We start from the raw sequence: 26643 nt of genomic DNA, 5'->3' as shown, positions 1-26643 counted from the left end.
CAGGTCAATACATCAAACAAGAATTTATATTCTTTAGTAATATGGGCCTATAAGCAAATTAAAATGAATGGAACCCCCACACTGGAATCTCATACAATAAAAGTTTCATCAAAAATTGTCGAAGGATTAATATATAAATATATATATATATATATATATGTAATCAATAGTTAGTAAAAGAGCCCTTATATACGAAATGTCATCAAATTTTGACAAATGACTTATAAAATGCTCATAAAAGTTAATTTATGCTGTAACATGATGTGGTCCTTAAAATTATCCAAACTAACCAAAAAGGAAATAATTTGAAAAGAAATTGAGTCCAAGTTTACAGTACTACGTTTGATCAAAATTAGGCACATAGTTTGAACTCTGTTGCATACAAACAGGCAAATGGATAGAGATAACATGACAGATGACTTCCAAAAGTACCTAAAACATCATTCTATGTTAAGATGGCTGTCTTCCGGGTTGCAGTGCCACAGTCCGGCAGAAGTTTACCGAGGTTTCAGAGGTTCTTGCTGCTGTGAGAACCTCAATTCCTACTAATTATTCTATGCTGGCTACCAGTACATCAAACCATGTACTTGAAGGATTAAGTAAAAGCAGTCAAATAAAACTGTACCTTTCTTCTGTCTGACATGATGGAGTGCCAAGTGGCACAAACTTTGGAGGAGAAATAATTTCTGTCAGATTTTTCTGAGATCCACAACTAGTAACACTGCCTCTGTCCACCTCTTCTGAATTTGATTCTGCTGCACCCTTTCTGTTTTCTTTGTGCCCCACTGTTTCGATTACAGTGCTTGTGCTACATGTTTCTGGTGAACTGCTACTGCCACAGGCCCCAACTTCCTCTGATGAGGATGCTGAATTATCTTCATTTTTAATTCCGTCAGTTGCAGACGTTGATACACTGTCCTGGGGCACTGCACCATAAAGAACAAAAAATCTTTATCACCACATCACTTACGCCAACGACAGAACATTTTCTAAAATTATTTAAGAATAAATCAAATAGTATATGCAGTACAACAGCATAAGAACAAATGTATTGTTCATCAAACAGACTCAGAGAAACAATGCAGAAGGAATATGTACAGAAGATTTCGATAAACCACTCCATGTACTGTGCCTTCTCCTGCACGCTCAGTGTGTGACCTGATTTACAAATACAAATGCAGTGCAGTACGAAATAGCCGCTACCATCCAGCAGGAACTCAGTGATACTCTGAGAGTTTCTCTCACAGATTGTGCTCAAATAGTATGTCTACGTGTTTTCATAAAGGTTTTATTCATAAGTAAAGTTGTAACGATAATTTATATACACCTGTATAGTTTCTTCCATGCATGTTTGGTTATCAGAAATGTTCTACTTCCAAATTCTATACATCTGAGAGAATTGAGAATAGGGGGTGAAATATAAAACATGAGTTAATTAAATCGATAAAAAGTAGTTTGGGTTTTGCTATGCAAGTTGATGAATCCAATTACATTGCCAGACATACTGTTTTGCTTGCACTTGTGATACATGAATAAAAGTCAAGTTTAAGAGGAAATGCTATGTGCAAACCTTTGCCTATTAATCCCCCTGAAGATATTTTTAAATTAGTTTGCTTGTATATGGCCGAAAAAAACCTTAGTTAGTAACGATGTTCTGATATTTGAACAGATGTTGCAGGATTCATGGCTGGGAAAATGTAAGGTTTTATTATACATGTTAAAGCCAATACGCTGGGATGCACTAGCAGCCAGTAAATCATTTACTGTCAAGCTATTAATGTAAAAAGATTCCAAACGCAATAAAAACGATATTAGACATGAATATGAAAGATGTACATTTTTATAAACCCAAGACCACTAAAATAAAAAAAATTCATTCCACTCTTTGATAAAATGTGTAGCAGTTAAACAACACTATTGCTGCTCATTAAGGTTTGATGGTAGAACGCTGGGGTCCCGGGTTCGATTCCCGGCGGTGCTCAGATTTACAACTTGTGTTGTTGGGCAAGGCCGTGGTCCAGGCATCACAGTTTTTTCCCACGGGGTTTCCCCGGTTTCTCCGTGGCATCCCAACAATTACTCCACTTTCATCATCGTTTCGCAAAAGGTGGTCACAGCAGGAACGTTAAATGTTGCGGTCCCTGTCGAACCCATGTACCGATGGGTCGTGAATCCTGCTAACCACCAATGCACACCATGCTGAATGGTGCGTACTGGACATGAAAAAAAAAAACTGACTAAACAATAAACTTGCCTCTAGCAAATGGATTTCCAACAGATGGCAGTTTCAAGGACAATGTGCAATGAGATGTTGCTTGCTGTGAAGAGTCAGTGGTTGCGAATGCCAGCTGCGACGGTCGCAGAACCACAGGTTTGGGTAAAGATGATGAGATGGCACAGCTTAATTTTGACATTGTTCCAAAGGCTGCTGGTTTAATAGCAAATGGGTTGCCACCAGAAGCAATGTTGCTGAGGTGAGCTGAGGCTAAAACAGATGAACCTACAGACTGTAAATAATGTTACATTTCATAGTTCTCATAGCAGTGAATATATAGATGGCTGTCTCCTGGACTGTAGTGCCATGTAGACAGGTAGAAGTTTAAACTTTAATCAGACTACACAGTGCTACAACCCAGTAGGCAGTCATCTTAATAATAATTTTTAGGTATTTAAATGTTCCATCCCCTCATTAAGCTGTTCAACCATAAAATTAAAACAAATGTAATTTTCAGTTATGAAATTTAAAATAAAAATATCTGAAACATATAACTACAATAAATGCAGCTTTTGAAAAGTAATAGTAATTTGTAAGTATTTACACATGAGTTCCATTTAAAACATAAAACGAACCACAACAGTATTTGTAAGATTTGGTGACATCAATGAAACAACACAAACAAGGTGTGTTTTAGTTCTGACTTGTTAGGACGAATTATGTAACAGCTTTATAACAGATGCTAAATATGTTCGTCATCCTATCAAAGATAAGCGACCAACTGAAATGTTGTTACAAGTCAGTGTACTGATACCTTATTTGGTACTTCCTTGTAAGGATATGCATTGCTAACTGCTTCATGAACAGCAGCAATCAATATAAATGTGCAGTAATTTTCAAGAATGAACACAAATTCTGCTAATGAATATAATATCTTCACATCTGCACAGCATTTGTGCACAACTGACATGAGTGATTCTACTGCTTCCTTACCAGAAATAATAAGAGTCCCATGTTTTAAAGTACATTTATCCTTCTGATTTATTGCATACATGTGAACAGAAATAATATTAAGAAGCTGGGTTGTAGTCTGGCAAAAGTTTACCGATGTTTCAAAGGTCCTTGCTGACTCCATCAATAGGCAAGTTGGTAAACTTCTACCACACTACATGGCACTAGGACCAACCACAATAACCTCAAATCCTACTTAGAAAAAATATTGATAAACATAGTTCATTCTGCAGTTATAAGTGAACAATTACAGTTACTGTTTCTCATATGTGCATACAATCAGTAAAAGAATTAACATCGACATTTCCAAGGATTTTCAGTGTCTGCAAACAAGAAAAGTAAAAGGAAAGAAATACTTGGAAAGAGAAAAGAAAGGAGTTTACTGATCAGCTGAGTGACCATTAGCTTCCCAAGGATAGCTCTACTCCAAGCAGTTAATTAGCTATGTTCTGCCCTGTAATACAATATTTCATTTACAATTTTTAAATGCATTTGTGATTCAAAGGCAACATATTTTTGGACACTTATGTGCCATTCCTTTTGTAGAGTCATCACTGATCATTCATGTTGCTACAAGCTGTACTTTCTGGCCATGTATATTATAAAAGTTTCACTACACTTATGTTAGTAATTACCTATTTTACCACTGCTTCCAAATATAGGTTTGCCAGAAGACGAAGTATAAGTAGCTGGAGAGCAGAAAGCTTTTTTCCCTTCATTCTTACAAGTGGCTGTTTCTTCCTCTGGCACATCCACCTTCATCACTATATTAGATTTCTGCAATAATGATCTTTCCTGTCAACATCAAAAATAACATATAAAAACAATATTATTAACATAACAGGGATATTCCAACTACCCACTTTATACTGTTTACAATAATTTGAAATTGTGGAATACAATTCAGAAACAAGATTTATTGTATTGAATATATACACACTACTTTCAAGCAAATGTAAAATGTGTGTCAAATATTTTTATTTTGTTTTTAAGCAAATGCCATGTGTAGTAGACAGGTACCATAACTCTAGCAGTCCCTCAACAACCATGGCATTACGAAATGTAAATTTCAAGCATCTATCATTTTCCATTTACAAAAAATATTAAAAAACCACAGCATATTATTTCATCTACCAGTGGCTTTTACATGTATACATACAGATAAAATCAGTACCTTCCATACCAAGATACTTATTTGATGAAGGCAGGGATAAATAAGTTTATAGCTTCCACATTTCCATCACAATTCTTTTATGACACCTTTCATGCATATTTACATCCCTGCAGAGTGGCTATTGAAATCAACCAGTCTGTCCATAAATAAACATGTAATTACTTGAAAATGGCTAAATCGATATCCATGAAATTTTATATTGGCAAGTTTTACTAAAATTTGTTAACAACAATAATGGGCACTTTACATGCACAACTGCATGTGCTTTTAAACTGAGAAGGCTGGGTGGGGAATCCCCACCAGGGAATACCCCTGCCATTCTCAGAGGTCAAAGGTTAAATTCCAGCCAATGCACCAGAAATTTAAACTATGCATACATGGCCAATGTAGTTTATACTTCATGAGTAATTCATTTTCAAACATTTTACTGTATATATTCTGGGTTTAACATTTATTGTATGTGAATAAGAGATTTTAATCCTGATATTATGGGCCTACCAGTTGGATTTTAGCTCCATGATTAACAATTTAGTGGTATGCTTGTATGGTGCATGGCCAGCTGGACCTAGTATAAGCTGCATCACACAGATGATAAGCTTAATGAAGATATAGGCAATTTAATTAGGATTTGATAAGTGATGCAACCATCATAGACACTACAATCCTGTGTCACAATAAGGACAAGAATGGTTGGTGAGGTAATGATGTACCAAATTTCAGTTATTTAAGCACAATTCTTTTATGTAAACATTAGTGACAAACAATAAAGAGTTATATTTTTTGTGTATGCTAAGAATGTATTTTATCTTCTTTGAAATGAATATCTTTTCATGTATGTCTCATTTATAATGTCACAGCCTGGTCATGAAAATGCATGGCTATGGAATGGACAGGGACTGCTCATCAGCTAAAGTGGTGCAACTTTCTTTTTCCTTACTATCATGTCTGAAATAGCTCTGGAATCTCTCCAGCCTTCTATCAAACGGGCAGTCAGCACTTTCTATTTTATTCTTCTTCTTGGGGGGGGGGGGGGGGGGGGGGGGGGCAGCAAAGGCAGCCACAGCATTGCCACTCATCTCTATCTACTGCTCACGTCTGAGAATAGACCAACTATATGCCTTGAGACTTGTTTACACTTCATTTTCACTTTACTTGGATTCACTTACAATATCATATAATTTATACGAATGAAAAACATTCAGTTCTGTTCCACTACACTTCACTTGACTTTGATTTTATTTCCAGTATCTTACAAAAGACAATAAGAAATGAGAAACATCTACTTCATCACATAACACTACAGTTCAATTTAATTCACTTTCCCTCATTTCATTTCACTTAACCACAGTTCACACATTCTAGGATCGAGTTATAACATATCACTTACAATGTGCAGACTATAAGAATTTCAAACTAACACTAAATAAATAATACAACACAGTTTACGTTTACATACAATGAAATAAATTTAACCTTATCAGAAATTTCAGTATGAAAACAAAATGGCAAGCAAGAGAGAACTATTCCATAAGCAAACTGTTGTCAGTAGGATACTTGACTTTAGTGGAAACTGTATAAAATTATGACCCTAAATATAGTAACATTAAAAAATCCTAATCTGTCCAAATTAGTTAACAAATTAATTGCACAATGTTGTATATATTACAGTTACAATCAGAAGTCTGCAAGTACCAATATGGTTGATATGTACTTGTTCATGTTGGTAACAAATATCTGTTACATTTTAGATCCAATCAGGAAAACAGACCAGATCCTTCAGTTGTCTGTCTTATAGGCATGAGTCATAAATACACCAGTAACGACTAGACTGCAACTAAAATGTGTGTCAGTGGTGTAGTTATTTAGAATAAAGTTAAAAGTATGAAAATTTCCTGAGAAAAAAACAGACTGACTTCATATTTATGGGACAGAATAAAAGTGTACATATAAACTATCACATCTGGTTTTTCAATCTGGGTTTCATACTTTCATTGTGAAAAATGGCCAAGATACTGAATTTTATGTACAAATGTTTAGTCCTATAATCGATTGGCTGCCATAACAAAATTACACAAGTGGTTAAATGAAATGTATAAAATAAATTCATTTACTGGAAAACCCACAACAAAGCAAAATGTTTCAATAAAAATAACTGAAATCAGATTATATCGAATTGCACAACTGTGACTAATAACGTTTCCAATTATAAATACGAATACATCTATGAAGAAATCTGTTTGTCTCTAATTATAACGAACTGATAAACAAGTGTCCACTGTGTGACTGTGCAATTTGGACTGTTGTGGTGAATAGTATTTTGGAATATTTTCTATTGAATTTCTGGCCATTTCCTAAATGCGATATGCTGCTTCCTGACCTGTACAACAACTTGCTTCCTCGTATGCATGGGAAGCATCTGTATCTAGTTATCATGCATACTTACTGTTATACGACCGCTTAGAATACTGCAGCTAACCTCCAAAGTTATTAATCATAAAATACAGAATACTTTACCTGCATGTTATTGGAGTTCCCTGTTTGTCCATCCATCGGAGAAGCGGTGTCTAAAATAAAGAGCATGGTATTAAACAAGAAACTCAAAATGCCTACGGTAGTTTAACGGGGCTAATACAACATATATAAGGTTACATTAGAACAACACACACTGATGATAAATCCACTCATGACAACACTTACATACAAAATAAAATTACTCTGAACCATATCAAAAATAAAAGGTAATATAAGTCTTCAACATGAGAACTTCTTATCCTCAGCTCCAACTAAAAATACAGACAATGAAAAGAAAACAAGCAAATACTTTTACCATTCCGCAAGTCCGCCATACTATTTCTACAATTCAATAGTACTCAACTTGGCCGAAAACGGCGCCATAAACGATGTCAAAGCTGAATATGGTTGACTGTCAACTTTGTGATGTGGTAGTTTTAAGTTTAACTTTCTGTGAGTTGTTTTAGCAACCCCTGTGTCACACGTTAGGGCGGTAATTTCGAATGAATAACAATCATATTGATTTATAAAAATAAAGGAAAACCTTTTTGTGGTCGTGAAGAAGCATAGTCAAATTGGAATTAAAACTTTTAGTAACTTCCAATGTGTATGTTGTGTCCCCTAAACGTGGCTACGTAAATTCGATATGGAGGGATGTGATTGAGGCAATTCATTGATTTATTTGCTTCAGTTAGAATAACAAGCATGTGTTGGTCTTACGAGTTGTAATCCCATGTGAATACCAGTATTTCTGGTGAATGTACTGCCTTCACATTCAGAACCGAAGATGTTCCTGTTAAGTGTTTGTATTTAACTTTAAGTCCTTATGGTGTTACAACCCAGAAAACAATCATCTTTACCATCATGAAAGCAACAACTCTCATAACTGAATCAACATAAACTGAAGCAACCAAAAACCACCCTAGCTTACCAAAGCTCTTGATATCTATACTTACCATCAGATTTGATCACCTTCAACATCATTATTTTTACCTACCTTACCTGCCTGTATCATCAATCACCCTTGATCATATATAACATAACTAGGTTTACTTCAACTTAAGCTACTTCAAGTTATGCTATTTAGATGTTAGCATGTGTGGAAGAATGGTTCCATGTGGTTTAAACACCAGTGCTAGATGGAAGTGAGAAGTCATTTTCATGCTCAATACTTCGCAAAAATGGTCAGACAACCACTGAATAGGAGACGGTTGCTGAGCCCCAGGGCCAGTCCTCATGGTAGCACATATGATCTCAGTGATCCAGCCCTTAGCTGATCAATATACTGAGCTATTCCAGTTACAAGTTATCTTGAGGAAACCAAACTAGCTGCATAAACATTTAACAACAGAAGGCCAGTTTCATGCAGAACAAATGTGGCACTGAAAATTGTAAAGCTAGAAAGTGCCAGACTCTCAAGCAAACTCACAAATGTTTTTAAAATGTTAAACACTTTCTTTCAGAAAACTAGTCCTATACGAGTGAACCATCACACAAATACTTAGGCATCACAAATACTGACAATACCATTAAACTACAGCATCAATCTGAATAAAGAAACCAAAAGTTTCAAGACTGCCTTATACTGTATTGAATCTGTTATTGATAACTAATTAAATTGTCAGCTGAACACCTTGTGAACAAGTTATTATATTAGCCACCAATCCTAGTGGAACTAAAGTATACTTTACTGAAATTAAAATATCCAACAGCATGAAGGAAATATATCAGATAATTATGTTTCACATGTCTTGGTTATAATACAGTCAATGTAAAATACAAAAATGTATATAACATTGATACCTTGTCAATAGTACCACTAGTAGTTACTGCATTTTACATCAACTTTCACATAATTCACCTTGTGGCGCTAATACCTTACATAAACTTCAAGACCTTTTGTGGTAAAGACAATAAATTAAAAGTCTGGAAAACTGTGAAAAAGGAAACTGGTAAACCTTCTACAGATGAGTGAAGATAATGATAATGTAATAAAGTCCTAAATCATAGCAAACTCTTTTAATACTTCTTAATAATCGTAGGAATAATGAACAGTGACACCAGAAACTCGGCAGAAGATGTAACAAAATATCTAGCTAAAGCTATTCCTAAAGCCTTCCTAGATATAAATAAGAAGTAGAAGCAACTAAATTTCTTGGCATACAAACTGACAATCACTTAAATTGGAGAACACATATTATCCCTGAACTAAATTCAGGATATCTCACTATGAAGAAATTAGAGGCACTTATGAAAATAGAAACGTTAAAATTAGTCTACTTTGTTTACTCCCATATGGAATATTATTCTGGGAAAATTCAACACACAGAAGAAGAAAAAAGTATTTTACATCCAAAAGAAAATCATTAGAAAAATGGCAGGTGTTAATAGAATAGTCTCTTTTAGGGTGTTATTTAAGAAGTTTAATATTCTCCCACTAACCACTGAATTCTTATTTTCGTCATTATAATTTGTTGTGGGCAACACGGGAAAATTTCAAACAAACTCAGACATATACAATATGAATACAAGATACAGACATAACCTTCATTTGCTAAACAGTAACCTCAGCAAATATCAAAAAGGAGTCTACTACACTGGAATTAAATTATTCAACAATATTCCTTCTATCATAAAAAGTTCAAATCTTAACATAAAATTATTTAAGCCAGCACTAATAATATCTCTTAACTTACTCCTACACGGTAGAATAATTTACTTTAAACAATTCTCAGTTATTATAAATACACATAATAATGGTGGTGATTCCTTGATGTAATTACTTTACTGTGATACTGTTTTATATCTTTAAATAGCTGTTAAAACTATGTATTTAATATACTGTACTGTATTGCTATTATGACATATTCTGCATTCTTGGCTCAGGCATATGAAGGATTTATGGAATGTAAATAAATTCTATTCTATTCCATCATTGGAAACATAAAACTTACACACATTTCAGTTCATAAAACTAAAATTCAAATTGTAAACTTAAGAGTTCAGCTTAGCAATCTTTATACCAAACATAACCATGATACTGGTGTATCATAGTTATAAAAGAGTAAGTCAAAATCACAAATATGACACTTTAATTACACAAAATCAATATTATGTTACAGACATGATCAGCTTAGCCTTCTTTCAATTTGTCTTTTCATCTTGAAGATATGAAGTTGCAAGTCTCTCCAAGTCATCAAGACTCAAACTAGAAATGGAACGATAAAAATCTTTCATAAATTCATCAGTTATCTTTTCTGAATCATTTTCATTATAAAACTGTAAGAGAAACTTGTAAATAGCATCCTTTAGAACAGTCTTGTCCTTTGGTTCTGGAGCAAATTTGTCTTCTTTCATAGTAGTTTGGTAACTGGAGACTCCTTGGCCCTTAAATAATAAAAATAAACAGTTACATTTTCAATTTTATAGATCAGGGATATTTGACGATGTAAGCATGAAAATGGTTATACATAACATAATATACATACAGACACTTGGTGGTACAAACACTAATATTTATAATATGGGTAACAGGACTTTAAACCCCTGTGCCAGCCATTCTTTAACTACAGAGTTCAATAGTTCAGAAGTATACTACTGTGATGGACAGCCAGTTGGACTGCATGTAAGCAGAACAGACATTAAATTCTTAGGTCACTATATTCAAACATCCATATTACCTACTTTTGTTTGTTACTTTTCACATAAAGTGCACTAAATATTGCAATCACGAATGGATTGGCATAACACACACTAGTAAAATCCAAGAGAGTTGGTGAGCTACATGCAGACTGGAATCAAGTGTACTGCAAACATACACTGGAAAAATTTTGAAATAAAAATAACCGTGAAAATACCCAACTTCATGGAGCCATCTTATGAAGATCCTCTCCAGTCAACCAATCAAGAAATTCTGAACTTTCATGGACCCCAAAAGTTCTTTACCATGTTCACAGGAGCCAACCACCGGTCCCTATCCTTAGTCAAATAAATCCTTTGATCCTGTTCCCTAAACATCCATTTTCCTATCATCCCATTTATGCCTAGGTCTTCAAAGTAGTCTCCTCCCTTCATGTTTTCCAACCCAAATTACTAAAAGTACAAATAATGTAGCTCATTATTCACTGGCTCTTCATCCCTCTCAGATTTAAATATTCCCCTCAGCAGCTTGAAAGACAAATCATCAAAGCAACATTCTTATCGCGAAGGCTGCTGCAAAAATTATTTCGACGCACTATGTGCCTCGAAACAGTCAGTCACATGATATTCTTGTAGTGACAGAAGCACGAGTTGTATTCCATACAATCTGATAGTTGTACTGACAGTAGTGCAATACACAGCACCTTCACATTTGAATTCTTGAATTCTACTGTTTCCCAGCATACTTACGTTCTGTTTTCACTTTCAAAATATGTCCATTCAAACACTGTAAAATCTAGGAGTAATGATAAAATAAGACTTCAATTTCATTGGCTACCACAGATTAGTTTCCTATTCTGTTACTGAAAATTTCCGAGATTCAAATGAAATTTAAAAAACATTAATTAAAACAAATCTTAGGAAACTAATTTGTAATTTGGATCTTTTCTTCTTCTGCAACCAAGAGTTATTGAATATAACAGATTTACATACGCCATGTAGATAATCAAACCCATAGATAAACCGTTGTGCCACAGATTACAGATACACCTTTTCCCGTTGGGATTACCAGTTGGTATTATCTATGGACGTCAATGATATTACATTAATGAACACAACATTCAAGCCTATGTTATTTATAATGACAGACAATATGCATTAGTTTTCTTCAATATGTACGGTCAATGAATACAGCGATCGATCTAAATTTTAGAAACGAAGCTGCTCGTGTCCGGGAGCTCGTTCTGCTCTAGTAGTTTGTTGGATGCTGTGGGAGGGGTGTATGCCAAAATTCCTCAATTGAATCAAGGAAGTCATGACGTAAAAATAAACACTTGCGTATACAGAACGTGTAGAAGACAATCAGAAGTTGTCTTTGTGCTAGGAACACTGAAGAAATCAATAGATTTTTGGGTTCATTACAAAAATAGTGCGAAAGTGAAATTGAGTTTAACAGACAGGCATTTTTGCTGCTTCAGGACATCTTACATAATTAGTTGCCTCAGTTCTTGTATGATGTAAATGAAATGTAACCAGTAATGCTATGGCCGCAAGTCGGGACAGGATTGTGTATAATGAGGACTCTTTCTTTCGTTGTAACGTCTTCTGTCATTGGGGAATAAAAGTCCGTTCACCATCCAGGAGCGTTTCGTTGTGAGGATTTGGATCCACGACAAACGACGAAGTGGTTTTGTGTTACAATGAAGTGTTCGTTTTGAACAGTCTATTCTTTACACAAGTTTCATATTGCTTGAAGACTTGATCTCATCACTGGTGAATCCCTGTTCTATTTCATCAATAACTCTACTTTCTGCTTTATACTAAGTTAAAGTTACTTTATTTTCGTTTTACCGCATTCCTCGGAACTCATTGTTGCCCACATAGACATTTCAAAGGGCAAAAGTAAGTACTAAATAAAATCGTTACTGGCAAATCTTACAATATACCTAAGCACTGACTAAACAAGACCAAGTAAGAAGCTGTCTTCTGCTAGAGGTAAGGAGACTGTCGAAAGTGGCGCTACTCGCACATGGTTGTTTAAGAACCGCAAAACCCCACCTTTGAATATGACAAGTGTTGGAAAGTTCCACTGTGAAAATACCGGACAGAATCAGTTTTTTGGTCCATCCGGATTCTGGTCTGTCAGACTCAGGATAAGATACTATATTCTTACTTACATACTCTTTCTACTTTTTAGACGCTTATTATTGTTATGTTTTATACTATTTCTAGTTCGTTTTTTATTTGTTAATTGTTTGCCGTCCTTCCCCTATTATTGCCGCTCAAGGCGACCACCTAATTTTCCTAACGGTTACATCGGCAATGTCCATGCGACGTTTAAGTAAGGCTGCCGCAAGTTTCGGTCCACATTTACCATAAAATTAGTAAACATGACATAGGAATGCTGCAGTAGGGATGTGCAACTTTACGGCATACCTCCCCAATCTTGGCATCCCATCTCAACTCCCCCCCTCCCCCCCAATTGATGAATGTGCGACGCAAAGTCTCGAAATGTTTATATCTGGGCAAAACAAAATCATCATTTATTTATTTATTTGTCAAACTCATCTTATGATGTTGGCTGAAGTTGCCACTGAACAGATTTTTGGACTGTGTTTCTTTGGTGTGTTCATAGCAGGTGAGAGTCATCTGGAGCTGTTGTCCCATTGGTTAATTCCAGAATATGATAATGCAGGCCATTCAAACAGTGAAATTGCATAACAAGATGGGACACCAGCTCCTTACACAGCTGAAATGCTTGCTCTCTTGAACAGCCAATTTACACTGTGGATTGGGTAACATGGACCTCTTTACCTAGCCTCCCAGAAGTTCCATAGGTTGTTCATTATCATGTTTGAAAAAGGTTCCTCTGGATCCTGTGTCAGATTAATTCAGTCCACAGTGTCACTCTTTGGAAAATCCATTTTAAAATTTTCTTATGATCCATGCCATCACCTCCCATATGACCCCTTCTGTTCATGTTTTCTGACCAATCTCTATGCATTTCAAATGTGTGCTACATTCCCCACCCGTAACTTTTTAGTAGGTGTATATTTTTCCCCATCTGTTCCATAAGTAATGAAAGTTAACCTTGTATTAAGTTGCTTAAATAGCTAAAATAGTATAGGATATATATAAGTTAACAAACTGATATAAAGTGAAATAAAGTTGATTTTATCAGTGATAGACCCAAATTATTTTTAAGTGAAATGAAGTAAAATTATACAAAGTCCTCAGTATTATAATAAATGCCATATTCCATTTTAAGTGTTCTGCGACTTTCAGTGTAAGTGCAGTGAAGTGTATTTATCATAAAGTAGGTCCACATAATTAATCTAACCATTTTTATTAATGGTTTCTTTTGAATGTAAGTATGTTCTGTGATATGGCAGATAAGAACAAGTCTGAGTTACCAGGCAAATGTGGTTCTTGCTGAAGGTAATATAATGGAAGTGTATTATGTGATAATTGCAATTGGTGGCTTCACTGGGAATTTGCCACCACCAATGGTAATGATGTAGTCATAACTAACTTATGGTTTTTTTATGTAGAGGCTAGGATAGTTAGAGAACAAGAGGAAACTATTTTGGATTTGTAGAGGTAGTTAGATTGGGCATATGATGGGATTAATAATTTGAAAGCTGAAAACAGCTCTAGTATTAAATTAAATTGTGTGTCCACTTAATGGACTGAAGAAGTGCAGTAGAGAAACATAAGTCTTTACTCCAGTAATGATCCAAACATTAATGTAAAACTGAGCTACAAATTTGAGGAGGCTTTAAACTATGTCAGAACTTTCAGGAATTGATCAGTTAAAAAAAAATGAGAATGCTAAATTCATAGTCATTAATAACAAGTGGCAGATGGTCCTGCTTCTAGTCAGTAGTCATTGTAGAGGATTACATGATCATCACCACTCAGTCCTAGGCTATGAATGTGTGGTTACAAATATATTCAAACCCAGTGCTGTACTTGCTATTGGTGTCAGAATTTGAAGCACCAAGTAAAGACATGACTAAGGATGATTATCATGTACAAGTACCCACCCTCACAGTTTGGTTCGTTCAGCTGTCGTCAGGGAATTTGCCATTCATCCACTGCGCTTCATATTAATTGTAGTACAGCCAAGAAATTCCGGGACTCAAGTCTAGATGCAGCCGCTCTCAAACAAGGTTACTGCTGCAGCGAAAGATGCTCTGAGCTGTACAGCCAAAGTAATTCCAGAACTGCTTTCAGCAACTGTACCAGTGATGGTAAAATTTGTTATGGCTCAAGATGGGTACTCTGAGGATGGCTGTGCTTGGGTTGATTCCAAGAATTTTTTTTTACTACTGTAGTTTAGAATGGATTGTAGATGGGGTCCTTGAGGTACCCTGTTTGACAGTGGAAAAGGATGTGACCTATCCTTTAAATTATTTCCTTAAATTACTTGAGGGAACCTAGAGCCGGGATAGCTCAGTCAGTATAGTGACTAGCTACGGGCTGGACGGCCGGGGTTTGATCCCCAACAGGGACAGATGATTTTTCCTCTAGCCTCTGCGTCCAGACCGGCTCTGGGGCCCACCTAGCCTCCTCTACAATGGGTACCGGAGTCCTTTCCCGGGGGTAAAGCCGGCCGGGGTGTGATGCTGACCACTCACCCCAAGCACCTTTACGGCACGTAGCGGGACAAACTTTACTTTTACTTGAGGGAACCTATGTGAAATTTATTGCAAGTAGTCTCCTGGTTAAATTACTGCCTAAAGGATTCTGACTAGCAACCAGTTGCAGGATTACTGTTGTAAAGGCTTTGCTTTAGGTCTGTAGTTCCATGTCATACTTAAACATGTAATAAATGGTGCTTTGAGTTTGGTATAATGCCATGCCAGAGAAATGGCATAACATTTTTATTATCTTAACTTTGTACAAAACAAAATAAATGGTAAAAAACAAAGATGTATTACACTGTCTCACTGGATATTTACAAAGGAGCTACTATGTTTTATGCTACTGTGTACTTCATTCTTTAACATTTATCATGATTTGCTATTTACTGTAACAGCGCCCAGTTGTTGAGCAACTGACATTATATTTGTATTTAAAAATTTATGGATGTGGTATTAATAAAGACCATATTGTTCATATTAATGAAATTTCATCATCTCTACTATAAATTAATATTTTCCTCAGTATTAGGTAGGAATTCAGATTCAGTGAGATGTATAATTTTGTTATCAATTCATTTCAACGTGAGTGAAATAATTTAGGTTATTTAAGTTCATTTTGCACCCACAATGTTCAGTGATGATCAAAATGTTGCCAAAGCAGTACTTTTGAGTTTTTATACCATCAAGCAACAGAATATATGTGGTTAATCATTTTCAAAAGTTTCTCAGTAGTATGTTGTAAAACCTACCATGTATTGTTTAAGTGGAACTGCACTAATGCATTGTCGCTTTAAGTTTACAGCAGCACAGTAAATTATTAACAGTCATTGCTGAATATTATTATGTATTTATATCATGTTTTAGGTACTTTTGTTTGATATAGTTGACCTTGCTACTTTAAGCGATTCTCCCCCTTTACCGAAATGATGTCCGCTCAGAGGGTCCAGTCCATCATATTCTGTGTTACTGTCATCATAATATGCATAATCATAGGATGCATCATGAGTTTTTGAACCAGATATGGGAGTTTTCTTGGTGCCACTGTTGGCTGCAATATTATCGTATTCAGACGTGTGCGCTGTTGTTGAGCTCACAGAATAAGCATTATAGTTGCTGTTTCTCTGTTCCTGGTAGTTTACTGTTGATGTAGGCTCTTTGCTTGATGGTAGTGCGATGGTCTCAGTTGGATAATTTTGTGACGCTGTTATTTGAGGCTTTCTGGTTACTGGATTTGTTGCTGCTATGCTAAATGGCCTTGGTGGAACAGCTGTAGTTTCTGAATAGTAATTATTGTTACTATTTGACGACTGTTTGCCTAAGTAATTTGTTTCTGTACTGGTGTATGACACAGTCTTGGGAATGACATAGTAGTCACTACTGTAATTTTGCGAGGATTTACTGTTTGTAGCGGTGGTTGATGTGTAGTTGTTTACCACAGGTGTGTTAGTCTTGCTGTTAGCGTTGTAGTTCTGAAATGTGTTGAAACTATTGGGCCTGTAGTTATTGCTGGGCGCTGTTTTCAAAAACTCGCCATCTTTGTTGTCATCAGCTGCGGCAAAGTCACCTGTAACGGCACTGTTACGGCCAAAGTTGTTGTTTGTTCTCTGGTAATCGTGGTTGTTGAAGTTATTATAATCTTCACTGGTTTTCCTCTCATAATCTTTGTATGTCTGAGTGTTTGCAGCTGGACTCAGTGTTGTGGATATAAAACCCGCAGTAGATTTTGTGTTTGAATAGTCTGTGCTTCTCTGGTTGTAGCTGTTACCAAATCTCTTCTGATTATTACCACTGCTATAAGCATCACTGATATAAGGTGCAAAGGTTGTGGGAGAAAAATTAGTAGCGGTATTCTTAGCATAATCATTTGTTGCTTTAGACTCTTGAGCATTGTCATTGTGATTACTTTTTGAGCTTAATGGATAGTTTGCTGTTGTTGAATAAATGTCTGTGTTAGGTCCATTATTTTTATTGTTGTATTTCTCTGAATTTGTACCTCTCTGCTGCTGGTAATTGTTGAAATAACTGGCTGTTGTTTCAGTTGTTGAATACTGTATCAGTTTTGGCTCTGTTGATTTCTGTGCAGAGAACGTATTGTAGTAATTGGCAGTGTTGTAGTTGTTTTCTTGAGTATTAGCATTATTTTCTGATTGTTTCTGGTGGTTATAATTACTGGAAACCACATTGTTAGGCACTGGTGGTTGTGTAGTAGTGCTGCTCTGAGCACCGTTTCGCTGGATTGTGTTGTAACGAGGCTGATGGTATGTGCTACTAGTTCCTGGTGTTCTGTCATTGTTAGCAGCAATGGCACTTTCGGTTGTTGGTGTATAATTGTTGCTGGCGGTGAATGGAACTGGTTTCTGGTAATTCCTGACATTGTAATTTTGTTGCTGCTGATTTCTAAAACCATTCCCTTCGTTATTGTAGTTGTAATTATCAGGGTTAGAACCACGACTGTTCTGAGTAGAAGGAACTGATGTAGGTTTCTGAGTTGGATAATTTTCCCCTTCTTGAGCAAAATTGTTGTTTGGGCGTCTGACGAGTTTCCTCACGGCTACTTTCTTCTTGTTTCCGCTGGATGGACGTCTATAGCTTTGGTCATCTTTGAGGTCCCTGTAAGTCTCATCTTCATTGTCGTCGTCATCATCTTTGTCCTTGTTGTTGTTGAAGAAATTGCTACTGCTGCTTCCTCTGTTGCAACAAAGACAGTTACATTTGATCAAACAATCATGAATGTTCTGTCATCAGTTTTAAGAGGTTGAAAAGTATCTTTTATTATAATATGCTCTTCTTATAATATATTGTTCATCTAAAAATAAATAAAAATGTAGTAATGGAAACATAACTTCCCAAATTTTATTTATATTACAAACTATCAATTGTTTTATTTCATTGAAGTCTTCTTAGGCATCTGGCCTTGTAAGTATACAGTTGCAAACCCATGTTTAGGATCCTGTCTCTACTTTCAAGGTCAATGGAAGCTTAACAGACTTTGTGTTTTAGTGCTGTTACTTTCAAATAAAGAGACTTCAAGTTTATAACATTTATTGTGCCAATTTTTTATAATACATGTAATTGAAAGTGCAATGAAAGTATTTGCAATATGGAAGCCAATGAAACAGAGCAGTAACTGTTGATCTCTTTGTGCATAAGGATGTAATTTATATGTATAAGAATACTGTGTAAGTGTCTGATAATTTATTGTTTTATAATTAAAGGAGTAATTCATTGACAGGGTGTTGAAATCATTTCCTGATCCATTAAGGCATTGCACGTTTACTCTATGTTTACACAGATAGGTTGTTGGACCCTTTATTTCAATGACCCTAGGCCTGGTCCCAGGAGTTCTTTGTTGGTTATCTACCTGGGCAAGAGTACAGAATCTGCTTCTGACAGATTATGTTTCTCCCAGTGATAGGGTGATCATGAGAAACTGACAGTAGGTAGGGCCTACAACTTAATGTTGACTCCGAGGTAGAGATGAGCAATCTAGTAATTTTTAATAGCCACTGTTTCTGTAAATGTAACAGTTATTTTAAGCAGCAACTGAACATTCAAATATAAATTCAGATATGTAAAAATAACGCTGCAGAGAAAAGAACTGGTGGGAGAAAAAATGCATTCTAATTGTACGTTAATCAGTCTGTGAATTATGGCAGGTGCTCTTCAGCAAAAAATTGGTTACCTGCAAATTAGCTACCTGCTGCAGCTGCTAGTCAATGAAGTGTATAGCGACTCCAATAACAAATGGTTACATGGCAGTTTTTCTCATATTTGAAATAATTCTGTCTTGGTATGTGCTGGAAGGTGGAGCGTTAGTCTGTAGTAAAGGATGAAAATGGGCTGTGTTTACCAAACATAAGCTTGGTATCCCCAGAACCTCCTCAGTTGTAACATTAGTCATTTCAGACTCAAGGATATGCCTGAGCGTATCATTTAAATGTGTGTTGCTGGAAGAGAGTTATATTTCTCCTTTCTATGATGTGTCTAACCTGCAATCTGGTACTGCAACTATTCACCGTTTGCTTTTGCCAGTTTGCCATACAAACTGTAGCATGAGCCACGGATATATTGCTCTTTTTATATTGTTTATAAACAACGTAATGTCAAAAAGTGATATGACTAATTGGTAACATGGGAATCATCCATAAGAAAAGGCACAGCTGCATGGGAGAAGACAAAAATTGGTTTCCGAATCACAACACAAGACTTTTGCATTCTGCTATGTAGGCAACACTGCCTACAGCAGCTATACCCTGTTAATGTAAATCAAAACTTCAGTAATGAACTAACTACTACTGATTTTCAAGTATCGGTTATAAAATCATTATCAATATCGATATATATTGCTTACCTTTACTCTTAACCTCAGGGGCGGGGGGGAGACCAGTATTTCTCATATACCCTAGTTATAACTTCAATCTGTGAGTAGAAAAATATACACACACAGACCTGATCGTGAATCAGACTCAGAACCCTCTGAATGCTATTTCAGCATCTTAGCGAGGGTCACCAAAAATAAGTACCTTAGTAAATCTTGTTGTAGTCGGCCATCCCCAGCCTCACTCCTCTGCAGATAGTAGTCCTCTTCTTCATCTGATGGACGGACATACTGGTAATGGGGGCGGGGCTTTGACACGGCAGGAGCCTTCACAGGAGGTCTTACGCTTGAAGGGCCCAAAGGAATTGGCGATGTTTTAGTGCTGTCCACACTTCGACTGCTGGGATTATAACCTTTGGAAAGTGTATGAATAAAATGTGTATTATAGAAGTGCAATAAGTATGGAATACCAATTACATTCTTGGCTCCAGCCTCGCTTGTACTGGGTATGAAGATTGAAAATGTAACTCAGCATGTATAATAAACTGTGAACAAATTACAGTGAATCTTGGGCAGAAGAATATGATAGTGTAAGAGAGGCGTTGTTTATTGGATGGTAGAACCCATTCATTATTGACTCACACGTTTGTATTATTTATATTAACACAGCAAACACATCTTCCTCCATTGTGCCCAGCATACTGAGTATGACGCTACTACTAACACACCCACTTTTCTTCCTTCCAATCATCTTAAAACATTCTCCACTGAATTCCTCCTTGCTGAAGAAAGCGTTATAGTTAGTGGTGCAAATATCCAGATAGTGAATGCTACCTTCCTTTTATGAAATAGTCAGCCTGGCAGCAGCAGTTATGAGAATAGCCGAGGTCAATCAGAATGGCACAACACCCACATTAAATTTCATCCAAATCCATCAAGTGATTCTTGAGTTGAATCGACAGGACAGACAGACACGACCAGACCATATTGCATTCTCACTAAGCACTTCTTCCAAAAAACATAATGTTGGGTAATGAACATATATTTTTCACATTGTTGTGGTGGTTATTCTACGGAATTGTAAAATGTAAGCAAACACCAACAATATATGTGCAACAGGTCGCAAACTGAATATCAAATTAAAAGTACCATGTTCCACATATGTTTAGTCATTGGAACTTATCCTGTTTAGTCACACTTAAAGAAGTAAAACAATTAATGCATACCAAACATAACCTCACCTGCTGTGTTTAGTACTGGTCTGAGGGAGACAACTTCAGGCACTCATACCTCAGCTTGGTCTATTGTCCATCCCTGATTGTTTTAGGGCCCAAAGATTCCTGACTGCACTACTAAAGGTAGAATCAACCTAATTTAGGCCCTCCTAATATCTATCAGCTCCAGCCATGCCCAGCTAATGTGAGGCAATGATGTAGTATATGGTAAAGTTGATTCCTCCTGTTCTCGATTCCTGCACTTGAGGCCCATGATATGTAGGTTCCACCTCAATGTACAATGGCCAGCTAACAACCCTGTTTCCAGCCCAAGGCCAGTAGATCCCTAGACTGTTCATGTGAATGCCTGCCAGTGTAGGGTTCTGACTCCCTCATACCTGCTACGGCAGCCCAATACTGGGAGTGCCACTCCTTAACCTTTAACCTACCAATTCAAGGTAAAATTGAAATTACTAGTTTGGGACTACTTGAACTTTCTCAGCTGCTCTATTGATATTTATAGACTACAACCTGACCTGCGGTATTTATGTTTACTGACTAACACGTAACGTGGTGTGGTTATGCTTATCACGTAGAACCTAACTGATCAGAAACCAATGTGCTGGCTGGTATTTATGGTTACTGGCTTGAACCTAAACCCTATAGTTCCTCTTACAGACTGACATTTACTGACAGGAACCAAATCTGCTGTAATTAATCAACCAAGAAAAGAAAAATATCACAAAAAGAACGAAAGAGAATATATAAAACAATGGCACAAAGCGTGGCTCTATATGGAGCAGAAATATGGCAACTCTCGGAACAAAAAAAAAGTTGAGAAAAATGGAAATGGATATCCTAAGAAGAGCGGTTGGAATATCCAGACGAGAGAGTGAGGAACGAAAGGATTAGAGAAATCATGAGGCTGGATCGAGATATAATAGAGGAGATAGAGAAAGGATTTGGTACGGACACGTGCAAAGGATGGAGGAGGAAAGGTTACCAAAGAAGACTATGAAATGGCAACCAAAAGAGAGAAGGAAGAGAGGAAGACCGAGACCAGTATGGAATGACGGAATTACAAGAATCGTGATAGAGTGGAAACTACCTCTGGAAGGATGGGAAAATAGAGACGAATGGAAGAAAACGTTAGGCACCGGAAGGCCGAAGTAACGGTCAAGAAACGGAAGAAGAAGAAGAAGAAAGAAAAACTCTTACCAAATGGAACTTACCCTGATATATTTATTTTTATCGAGTGATACCTAACCTGGTGTAGGTAACGTAATGACTGGATTCTAATCTTCTGTAATTATGCTTGCCAACCAGAATCTAACCTGATCTGTTAGAACTGCTGAGAGAAACTTAACCTGATGTGGTTTACTACTACAGACCACAACCTAACCTACTGTAGTTACTCTTGTTGACTGGAACAGTCTGCTCCTTTGAAACTTACCAATGCGGTACAGATCAAAGTTGTCACTGTAATAAAGTGTTGCAGCTTCACAATCGATGTCAAACCAATTGGCGCAGATCTGGTTCTCTTGATCAAATGACGTGTCATTGGGACAGAGAAACCGGTAATCTTGTATCTGTACAGTAAAATCAAAATATTCTTGTTAATTTCGTAAGTAATACACATTTGACATATGGCTTAGACTTGAAAGAAATTTGTTATTAATATCATCATAAATATTTGTTAGGTTATTGTTGTGTGGAATACTTTCTGTTACTCTGAATTTATGAGCATTTCGAAAAATAATTCTGAAAATACTTATTACATTGTTCATGTCTGTCTGTCAGAATTCATAATGAAAATACCACACCAGTTTCTATCAAGCTCTTTCTGATACTCTAATTTTTGTTTATTCATTCTTTTTAATTCAGTTTGGATCATTTTAGAGCCACTTCATTTCATGGTATAAACAAATTTTTATATAGTCTACATTTATGAGTCTTTGGGAGATTTTGTTAGCACTCGAATTTCACAAGTATTAGATGTGAAGTCTCCCAGGGCGAGCCTCATCTACTGGATGGCGGAATGGTCTACAGATTCTGTACCAAGCAATGTTAGAAATGGGGAATGGAGGGAAATATTACCGACAAAAAACATAAACAACTTATAGGACCTTTTGAAAGGAAGTATTAAGAACATTTTTGGGGCCCAGTGGAGAAGAAGGTACAATGAAGAACTGTACCAATTATAGGAAGAAGTGGACACTGTCAAATAGATAAAATCTGCCAGACTTAGCTGGAAAGATGGAGACCCAGTGAAGAAATAGACTTTTGACAAGCTCTAACCCTAAGAGAAGGTGGATATATGATGTGGAGATGGACTTGAAGCGAATGGAGCAGATGGAAGAATGTTGTATTGCCAATGAGAGTGAGAGAAACATAAATTAATTTAAGAAAGGTTATCGACCTAGAAATAATATTCTTAAAGATGAGAAAGGTTATCTGCTCAGTGTAGGTTCCGTCGTAATAGATCGAGTTTTCTACATCCGTCAGATACTACATCGAAGTTGGGAGTACAATGGGACAGCCCGTAAACTATTCATGGACTTCAATAAAGCCTATGACTCAGTCAAAAGAGAAGCTCTTTACAATATTTTGCTTGAATTTGGTGTACCTAATAACCTAGTCAGGCTAATTAACACGTGTTTAATTGAAGCGTCTAGCGAAATTCGCGTAGGTAAACATTTGTCCGATATATTTTCTATTCAGAATGGCCTGAAACGGGGAGATCTTCTATGGCCGCTGGTTTTCAATTTTGCCTTAGAATGTACCATCAGAAAAATCCAAGAAAATCAGGGCGGTTTTTAATTGAATGCGACACATCGGCTTTTGGTCTATGATGATGACATTAATCTGTTGGTCGAACACAGAAACCCTCTTAAGGTCTAGTAGGGAGGTTGGTCTAGAAATAAATGCAGAATATACAAAGTATATGACCAAGTCTCGGCATCAGAATTCAAGACAGAACCAGAATATAAGGATAACTAAGGAATCTTTATAAATTTGACAAAATTCAAGTACTTGGGGACGACACTAACAAGTCAGAGTGACATTCATGATGAAATTAAGAGCCGATTAAATTCAGGGAATGTTTGCTATCATTCAGTCCAAAAACTTTTGTCCTTCAGTCTTAAGATTAAAATACAAAAAGTGTAATTTTGCCCGCTGTGCTGTATGGGTGCGAAACTTGGTCTCTCACTTTGAGAGAGGAACATATATTGACGGTCTTTAAGAAAAGAGAGTTGAGGAAGATATCTGGACCTAAAAGGGAGGGAGACGGATCATGGAGAAAGTTGCATATTGATGAGATTCACGGCCTATACTCGTCACCTGATATTGTTAGGTTAATTAAATCGTGGAGGATGAGGTGGGCGGGACATGTAGCACGCATGAAGGAAGGGAGGGGTGTTTACAAGGTACCGGTTGGTAGGCCTGAAGGGAGAAGATCGCTGGGAAGACCTAGGCGTAAGTGGGAGGATAACATTAAGATGGATCTTAGGGAAACAGGAATCGATGGAGAGAAATTGGTGCAGTTGGCTCAGGATATAATCTGTAATTGCAATGCCATTGTGACAATGTCCTACCCGTCTCAATATGTCAGCCTCCAATTCAAGCCATTTTTCGCTTTTCCCACGCTGAGCACATTTTCCCTCACTTGGCATTTGCAAAACGTGTCATTTTTTTTTCTGTAGCTGGAGGACCAAAATGTCTTTCTGGTGTTCTATTTCCATGTTTTGCATAAGCTATAACTTGCAAGTGTACGAAAGTCGCTTCATTTATTTACAGTAATAAGCTAGGTGTCTGCTAAATAAAACACTGAATATTAATAAATAATTCAGTCACTGGCTAAAATTTCAAACAGATTATTCAGTTCTAGCAAACATAAAGGTACTTAAACTACGTTGATTGCTAAATGCTGGCGAGGGAGTTTCAAAAACAAATAATAATAATAATTATCTCAAATCTAAAACTTATTGACGATGGTGAAGAGTCAATTGAATAAAAATTTACTTGGATATTATCCATCGTCTAGTGAAAATATCTAGTGGGCCCAACTGTGTAGGAACCTGAAGACGGAGATAGAGTCCCATCTCCGAAACGTCGTTTTACGTTTTATTTTCACTAGACGATGGATAATATCCAAGTAAATTTTTATTCAATAATAATTATCCGTGGCGTAACAGCCCTCTGAGAGCCAAAGCCGACTAGCCTAACTGCTGGCCTCACGTTCAAATGCCTAAGCAGAGGTGAACGATCATCCAACCAGATATAGGGTGACATTCGGTCAGCACGACGAACCCCCAGCCATTGCTAGTTTTCCTGACCGGATTACGCTACTCATCGTAGTTCCCCAATTTCCTCACGATGCTGGGTTGGCACCGGTCGAAAGCTCATGAGAAAACTTCTTCTCCCCCGAGACTCGAACCAGCGTGCATTCCGTATCGCCGGTCCGAAGCATGATGCCTCAGCTATAACGTGAAATTCCTTACACCATCTGTTACAGTTAGAATTCCTTTCCATACTTTATTGTAAAGAATAATTTCATGTTATATTCATGAATGTAATTATATGTTAACTAATTAGTGGGAAGTATCTTTGTCCTCACCCCAACACCAGGCACCTTTACACACACGTGGAACATCTGGCAATCTGTTTCTGGATCTGCATAGTAGCCTCCAAGGATCTTGTCCCTGCAGTTGAAGTTCGTCTCTGGCATGTCATCCTGGCTATAGTTCGGAGGACGCCTCTGTGCGGCAGTATAATGCACAAGGAATCCTGAAAATGTTTCTTATGTCATGAAACTGTTCACGTGGGAAAAACATGAGAATATAGGCGCTTTGTGCATGAAAGAATGGCTTACCTAAAAGTAAAGTAAAAGTCTTCATGATGTTGGCTGAACTTTTCAGTCAGTTTCAATCGTTCTCTTGTTTCCTGAAACAATAATTGTAATTATACCTGCAATTTAATTAATATTAAAATTAGTTAAATGCTCGTGGTATGAGGACAGAAATTTGCATTGAAGCGTTTTGTAATAATCTTTTTTTTTTAAATATTTACATTTTTAATAACAGTCGACCTTAAATCTGTACATAATGTTTTGTTATAATAACACTACACTTAACACGCTTAAAGATCTGCAAAGATTGCATATATAAATCTCCCGTTATTTCATGGGAATAAGAGTCTGGCATTTCAGCCCAGCAGCTGATATTAAATTTTCGTATAGTGGAGGGATCCATATGAACAGGATCCTTCCATCCTTTTCTCGGACTGGGACCTGTTCATATACGTTCTTGGCAGATGATCCAGAAGTGGTTTGCCATTGCCTTCTTCTGTGTGTGAATGGAGTAATTGTTGGGATGCCACGGAGAAACCGGGGAAGCCCCCGGAGGAAAACTCCGTGTTGCCTAGACCACGGCCTTGCCCAACACAAGTTATAAATCCGGGCACCACCGGGAATCGAACCCGAGACCCCAGGATTACAAGGCCAGCGTTCTAACCGCTAGATCACCGTAGAAAAGGTGCACATACAAAATTACGTAACCACGAATTTCATAATTTAAAAACGCTTATAATATTCTTAAGGCAATTATTGCTAAATCAAAGAAACAAGAATAATATACAGAATTTGACTGGTCTTTCGGAAAGTTTGGAAAACAAATTGGAGATTGGATGACATTATAACAATGAAACTTACGAAAGTTTATTGAACTGCTTCAGAATCGGCTCCAATAATATACACATTAGCGATATGCTATAATAACAGCGAATTTATTGTAGTTAACATTATCTAATTTAAAATACGAATAGCATCTAAGTAAGTAATTTGTGTTAATTAATCCATTGATAAAGAACTCACGAAGAACAGAAATATATTTGTGACTTGCAAATTGATTTTAAGA

The 26643-nt window shown here is 36.6% G+C and overlaps 2 protein-coding genes across 11 annotated transcripts in view; both read right to left on the bottom strand.

Annotated features, from left to right (window-relative positions):
- The window catches only part of LOC110827295 (uncharacterized), a 37506-nt gene extending 30174 nt beyond the window's left edge, over positions 1-7332 (bottom strand). For 5 of the 7 annotated variants that reach the window (XR_015535798.1, XM_022058835.2, XM_022058836.2 and 2 more), the window contains exons 1-5: positions 7228-7332; positions 6915-6964; positions 3862-4021; positions 2255-2500; positions 626-926 (exon numbers count right to left, since the gene is read on the bottom strand). Coding sequence is in view for 6 of the 7 variants with exons in the window: in XM_022058835.2 (XP_021914527.1) it covers positions 626-926; positions 2255-2500; positions 3862-4021; positions 6915-6964; positions 7228-7246 (776 nt within the window). In the remaining variant the exon portion in view is untranslated. Of the gene's footprint in view, positions 1-625; positions 927-2254; positions 2501-3861; positions 4022-6914; positions 6965-7097 lie in introns of all 7 variants that reach the window. The other 2 variants (XM_022058833.2, XM_022058834.2) reach the window with 2 other exon arrangements.
- Positions 7333-15397: 8065 nt separating this feature from the next.
- LOC110827296 (uncharacterized) overlaps positions 15398-26643 on the bottom strand; it is a 48248-nt gene continuing 37002 nt past the window's right edge. For all 4 annotated transcript variants that reach the window (XM_022058839.2, XM_022058838.2, XM_022058840.2 and 1 more), the window contains exons 2-6: positions 25602-25672; positions 25347-25516; positions 22182-22317; positions 19720-19927; positions 15398-17884 (exon numbers count right to left, since the gene is read on the bottom strand). In XM_022058839.2, coding sequence (XP_021914531.2) covers positions 16057-17884; positions 19720-19927; positions 22182-22317; positions 25347-25516; positions 25602-25626 — 2367 coding nt within the window. In that variant the 5' untranslated portion in view covers positions 25627-25672 and the 3' untranslated portion in view covers positions 15398-16056. The remainder of the gene's footprint in view (positions 17885-19719; positions 19928-22181; positions 22318-25346; positions 25517-25601; positions 25673-26643) is intronic.

Source organism: Zootermopsis nevadensis, unplaced genomic scaffold (assembly GCF_977971745.1).
Source record: "Zootermopsis nevadensis isolate Lab colony 2312 unplaced genomic scaffold, Znev_1.0 Znev_ptg000001l, whole genome shotgun sequence".
In the NCBI taxonomy this organism is placed as follows: Eukaryota; Metazoa; Arthropoda; class Insecta; order Blattodea; family Termopsidae; genus Zootermopsis; species Zootermopsis nevadensis.
The sequence above is the reverse complement of the archived record's forward strand: the minus strand, read 5'-3'. Positions and strand labels throughout refer to the sequence as shown.